Source organism: Pinus tabuliformis, chromosome 8 (assembly GCF_031772625.1).
Source record: "Pinus tabuliformis cultivar Carrire ecotype Pingquan chromosome 8, CPIR1, whole genome shotgun sequence".
Taxonomy (NCBI): domain Eukaryota; kingdom Viridiplantae; phylum Streptophyta; class Pinopsida; order Pinales; family Pinaceae; genus Pinus; species Pinus tabuliformis.
The window spans coordinates 1555155427-1555161425 of record NC_142294.1 but is presented as its reverse complement, the minus strand read 5'-3'; the positions used below and the strand labels follow the sequence as shown (position 1 = coordinate 1555161425).

The window sequence follows — 5999 nt, the reverse complement described above, 5'->3', positions numbered from 1 at the left end:
TGAACCTCTTAATCAACCCTCTAGGTGCAAGTCTTATGGTGCAAACCTCTTATGGTGCAAGTCTTTCTTCAATTTTTACATGCTTGAAAAATTTGCGTCTTAATCAATCCCTCTAGTTTCTGTGGAAATGGTGGCCGGCTGATTCAATGGAACGTAGAAATGCTCTCAGAGCCCCTCACACATACCATTCTGGTTGAGCGACTGGGAGCAGTTCAGACGGTTGTGACAATCCACCAATGCGTTATGGCTCAACACCTCAGCCCGTTCAAGTCAGTTTGTTCCAGATGTTCCACCGAGGGCGGCTCATTACATTGCACACATTGTCTTTGATCCAATCAATAATTTATCCAATGCCTGTTTCCTTTCATAGATGGCCTTATGTCCCTAATTTCCTTAGCCTTGCGGCGTGGATATGGGTCCCTCAGCGGGATGTTCACTCCATTCAATATGAGATCCTTAGGCTTCTTAGGGACGAAGATGGCTTTCAAACAGAATATGTGGCCCAACCATGGGGGTGAAAATAGCTGGCTATTATGTCGAAAATGGGGTTTCTTTTACAAAATTTGTGTATAAGTTGAATGCATCGCTATTCTATTGTCACTCTGAATCTCTTTGTGCACGTTTCAAACAAACAGCCCTAAAACATAGTCATAGAGAGTCTGCAGTACTAAATCCAAACATTAATATTTTCACCGCCATACAGAGGAATACCGGGTAGCTTCCACAAAAATCTTCGTAACTTTTAACTACTTCAAAATATAATAATCTTAACTTTCAAACCATTAAATTATCTCAAAATAAATAAATTTACTTGTAGTGCGCATAGAAATTCAAAAACCATAATAATTTTAACTTTCAAACCATTAAATTATCTCAAAATAACCATATCAAAACTGGTTTAAAAACTGGTTCAAAACTGGTTTAAAAACTGGTTCAAAAGTGGTTCAAAAGTGGTTCAAAACTGGTTTAAACGGCCACATCAAAACTGGTTCAAACAACCATATCAAAACTGGTTTAAACAACTAATGCTTTGCCATTACTTTCGGGTGATGAATGTCGAGCCGTGAATGTATTAGCTGCTGCTATTGTTAGCTGCTGAAACTCTTGCGCAGGAGGGGCACCTCGCAATCCTGGCTTTCAGTTCCTCCACCTCTATCTGCAGTTTTCTCTTGTTGTCTTCGGTTTGCTTCAGCTTCGACCTAAAACCAAATTCATAACATTTTGATTAACTTATAACAAAAAAATGTCAATAAAATAGTCTTCAGAACAGAAATCTGTCAATACAATAGGATCTCCATCGGATGAAAACTTTTCCGAATTATAATTTGCTGGAATTTTAATTTCCAACTCACACTGCAACTTTCCAGGCCAAATTATGTACCTGTTAATTCCAAAGAGAGAATTTGGATGATTGATGTTGACATGCAAAATACAATGAATGAATAAAGGACAAGGACAAGAGGTAACCTTGCTCGTCTATTCTGAAACCACACGTCAACTTGACTAGTACGGAGATTTAGCTCCTGCGCTAACTCTACCTTTTGCACCTGTGCAACCACAAACAACGATAGAGCACCAAGAGGTCACCGCACCCGAAATCATGAAACGATAGAGCACCAAGATGTAAGTGAATACTGTGAAGAGAGACTTACTGGTTCGGGTGCCCTGTTCTTTTGGAAACTTTCTTCCAGAAGAGCACGCTGCTCTTTGGAGAGTCTAAGCCTTTTGTTGGAACCACCCTCTTCTTCTGCTCGGCCATTACCCAACTCCTCGGCACTACGAAGAGTCAAAATGTTTGCATCTGCAACCAGATGGTTCGGAGCGCTCGGTTCTCCGGCTGATCTCTTGCTACTTCCTTCAGAAAGCCCCAGACCTAACTGCAGAGGAGGCCCATTCACATTTGAGAGCCCCAGGCTTAGAGAAAGCCCTGCGCTGCTATCCTCACCCATATCCCTTTGTTTCATTATGGTTTCAAAAGAGTGGAAGGAGATATAAAGAACCAGAGAATGTGCCCTGACTCCTCAATCTTTGTCAGTGATCATCACGATAAATTTAGACTGGTAAAATGGTAACAGGGTTGACCAAGTAAGACCGCGTTTACATTATTTCCAATGAAAACCCCATGGTTTTGGGAACCAGTTCAAAGGATTCTGTCGAAGAATAAAGAAGGGATCCAAATAGTATTAAATTTTAATTATAAAATATAGTGATAATAGTAATACAGTAGTGGTTATTAATTTTTTTTTAAGTAATTATAAAATTTTATTATTATGTTTTACGTTTATTAATGATTATGAATATTTTTAATTTTAGAAAATGGGAATTAATATTTTTTTTTGAGTATTAATATAAAAGTATTTATAGGTTTGTTTTTTTTATATGAGTAATTTTCATTATTATGTTATTGATAGGGAATTGAATTTGGTAAGCAAGTTAATATCCATCGTACCCAATCACATGACAAAACCATAATTTTAATTTTATTTGATCATGTATTTCTTTGCAACACCACAAATTATCTTTGAACAATATTTTCATTACTATCAATATCTTACAAAGTGGATTTTTCTTTGAATCTCCAATGATTTAATCAAGATATGGTCTGCTTATGTCAATTGGGTTTTAGCAAGATATGTTTCTCAGTGGTGTTTAAGGAAATTTTAGAAATCCTTTTTCCTTCCATGGTTTTTATTTAGTTCTTCTACATTAGATACGTAGTCATACCTGTATCATCTTTCTATAAGAAGGATCCAATTAAGTGTATTTCCTTTAATTTTGATGTCACCTGTTAAGAAAATCCTCAAAATTCAAAATTTGCTTGTTATTTTTTCTTATTTCTCTAGAGATGTCGCATCCCCAAACATTATAGCCGTATGAAACTAATACATGTCACGACTCTTAAAGACGAGTTTCAAAGGTGTATTTTTCTTTTAATTGTTTTGGAGGCCATAATATTACTTCCTAGTGCATTTACCCATTTCCCAATAATATGCTAGTAAACGTTAGGATGTAAGTTAACTTTGAGATATTTGTGTGGCCCTTCAAAGTTGACATATCATTTAAAAAATTAATCAGCATATGTGATCTTTCTAAATTTTTAATTTTTATCATTTATTTTTCTACTTCTAAAATTGATACTTGTACTAATGTACGAATCCTTCCAAATTATTAATTACTTATCATGATCATGGCCTTTAATTATTATTTTTCCACTTCTAAAAGTGATAATGTACACATGTGTTAATCTTTCATTCTTTGTTGCTTGTTACGATCATGGCGACACCTCAACATTATAACAATATAATGAAGTATTCATCTAAATTAAATAGGTAGTAAACACTAATAAGCACATATTTATGATATACATCAACACATTCAAATTTTAAAACAAAAAACTTCTTCCTCAAAAAAAAGAGAGAAGATATAACAAATGTATGTAATATTTTATTAATAAAATATATTATCGTCATAAAATTTTATTTATTTTATCTATAAATAAATAATCTAGTAGCCTTTAAGTGGCACTTTTTACAAAGCTTTTACGTTTAAAGTGTTGAATCCATATATAATAGAAAGAACAGTTTCAACAACACAATTCAAGATTTGGCCACAATTTATTTTTATCAATTTTTGACTAAAAATCCACAAAAACTAATACTTAAAACTACTCCCATTAAAAATAATAATTATCAATATTTAATAAAATCAATTTTCCCTTATTACATTTTAAACCATCTTTTTAAATTATTTAATTTATTTAAATTCCTCTATTATATTGTAATTATTATTCACTATCATACTATCCCAAATTATTATAATTTAATTATTATTAAATATTAATATTAATTTATTTATTAATAACCAATCTAAATAAATGATTGCACTGCGATCCCGATACATACCCCAAATACCCAAATCTAGAGAAAACCCTTTTGATGCAGGAGCATCCAGCTCCGAGGAGACAGAAGATCGCTGACTGACTCACGGTGAAACAGGAACACGACAAGACTCCAAGAGTGGTTGGACAGGTCATCAAAACTGGTTGTTGTCTTTTGTTAATTAATGTTTATTTCTTTTTTATTTCAGAACAATTTAAGTTACTAGTTGTTAGCTTAGGAAACCAAAAACTGTTTAGTTAACTTTTTGTTTAAAGAAGCAAGTGACAGTTACAGAATTCAGTTCAATAGACAGTTATATTCCATGTAGTTTAAAAATGAAAAGGACGGATGTAACAGGGACTTTTTTGTTCCCCTCATAACGAAAGAAGAAGGAATAGCAAGACGATATACAAAACCCTCTGTAACAGAAATATTGAAATCTTTTCTGAGATAATCTACTGTTAATAATCTTTCCCATATCGTGCATATAAGCATTACTGTGTATTTGTTGTTTTTAGAAGTGAATTGAGACAGAAAGAATTTTTATACTGTAACTAGAAATTCAAGAGCGTTACAGGTATTGAGTCAAGACCATAAACCATATTACCAAAACCAACACGCAAGCGAGACAGCGTAAGGCGGCCATACTTAACCGCATATGAGTTGCAGAGCATTACAAGAATAAAGAACGACACAGGCATCAAAGTGAACCCAGATTGCAGTCGTAAAGCACAGAACCCGCAAGCCAAATACGAGGAGCAACACGGCCACATACAAATCAAATATATAAGCTTATAAGGAAGAGGTAACAGATCAAACCATTCTGTTTCTATTAATAAAGCATTTCATAGTCTTTACATACAGAAAGTTCGACAAACATCACAGCACCATGTATTAAACCCGGCATCGCCGTAACATTACAAAGTTCCAAACCCTTGTTGTATTGAGACCATAGACTGACGCAAAGGGACAGAGCACAGAGACTGTAAACGCCGGCAAGGGGCACGGCCGAACCCTAAATAACTTAAGCAAACAGAAAACTACAGCTAACACCATATTGAGCAAACTATAGACATACTGGAGCAGGAGTAAACCCTACCCGGTTGCAAAGGGTACCAGGGTTGGAAGGAATCGAAGACTGCATAACTCGAAACCCTCGTGAGCAAGTCTCCTGGTCAACCTGCACATAAAAACAACGTGAGTTAGTCCAGCTATCAACCAGAACCATTATCAATCTAAGAAAACGAAAGAGCAACAAGGTGCGAGTGAGAAGGAACTGTAAACTTACCCACAGGTCGACGGAGGTTGCTGAGACAGAACCCAGTTCCATAAGCTGAGAATGCACAAAAACCTGTAAGTGTCGATAACAGGTAACAGAGTAAGGTAAATCATAGCACGAGAGTTTACCTCGAGGGCGGAAAGAGTTCGGAAGAGCGGCAGCTTTGTGGTCGCGAATACCTGTACAGAACTAAAGCTCAGAAATTGAAAAACGAAAAGACTCCTACACAGAATCCATAAAAACGTAAGCAACTTACCACAGACTTCCGAACAGAACCATTGAAGACAGCAGCGAAGGCGAAGGGTTAGCATTTCAATCGGAACTGTAACCAGCGACAGAGCATAGGGTTCGTTGGATTATAGAACAGTGAGCATCGTCACAGAAACGCAGAGAGAGCAGCGGCAGAATGGCGGAGTGAAAATGAGCTAAGGATAACCCTTTAGGGTTTAACATAGGCGGGAAGACTCCTTAACTGGACGAGCCGGTGACTACACCCAAGAACCGGCAGATATATGTCTTAATGAGCCTCGGATTGGGGGCCAGGTAAAGTCCACAAAGATATTTGTCCGCGCACAAGTGACCACCGTGGGACTGAAGTGAGTCACGTGACTGTGTCCACGTCACCGAGGGCTGGGCCATCAAAAGTGGTATCAGAGCAGGTTTTGAGTAAAAGAAGATGGAGGTTGGCAGAAGAGGAAGGGGAAGAGGAAGAGTCCGGAGGGTTGCAGAAGAAGGACTCCGTGACGAGATCCGTGTCTTGCGAGAACGTTTAGAAGCAATAGAAGCTGGGGGAAGAAGAAACCCGACAGATAATAGTGATGAAGATGAGGCAGAACCAGAGG

At 36.8% G+C, this 5999-nt stretch overlaps 1 protein-coding gene and 1 long non-coding RNA gene across 2 annotated transcripts; both read right to left on the bottom strand.

The window, feature by feature from the left end:
• Positions 1 to 1072: 1072 nt before the first annotated feature.
• Positions 1073 to 1949, bottom strand: LOC149241894 (homeobox-leucine zipper protein HAT3-like). The gene is made up of 3 exons (XM_089370714.1): positions 1653 to 1949; positions 1468 to 1547; positions 1073 to 1199 (listed from the first exon to the last, which is right to left on the bottom strand). Exons 1-3 carry the CDS (start codon positions 1947 to 1949, stop codon positions 1073 to 1075), a joined length of 504 nt encoding a protein of 167 aa, XP_089226840.1.
• A 2988-nt stretch (positions 1950 to 4937) lies between these two features.
• On the bottom strand, positions 4938 to 5532 carry LOC149241893 (uncharacterized). The gene is made up of 4 exons (XR_016245664.1): positions 5414 to 5532; positions 5286 to 5336; positions 5167 to 5211; positions 4938 to 5058 (listed from the first exon to the last, which is right to left on the bottom strand). It is a non-coding gene; the product is annotated as an uncharacterized LOC149241893 (long non-coding RNA).
• Positions 5533 to 5999: the final 467 nt, after the last annotated feature.

Excerpts from the sequence above, each read along its gene's own strand:
- LOC149241894 (XM_089370714.1), bottom strand. The coding sequence starts at position 1,949 with ATGGGTGAGGATAGCAGCGCAGGGCTTTCTCTAAGCCTGGGGCTCTCA. Across the intron at positions 1,548-1,652 it reads AGAACAGGGCACCCGAACCA|GTGCAAAAGGTAGAGTTAGC; the intron begins GTAAGTCTCTCT and ends GTGGTTGCACAG. Across the intron at positions 1,200-1,467 it reads TTTCAGAATAGACGAGCAAG|GTCGAAGCTGAAGCAAACCG; the intron begins GTTACCTCTTGT and ends ATTTGGTTTTAG.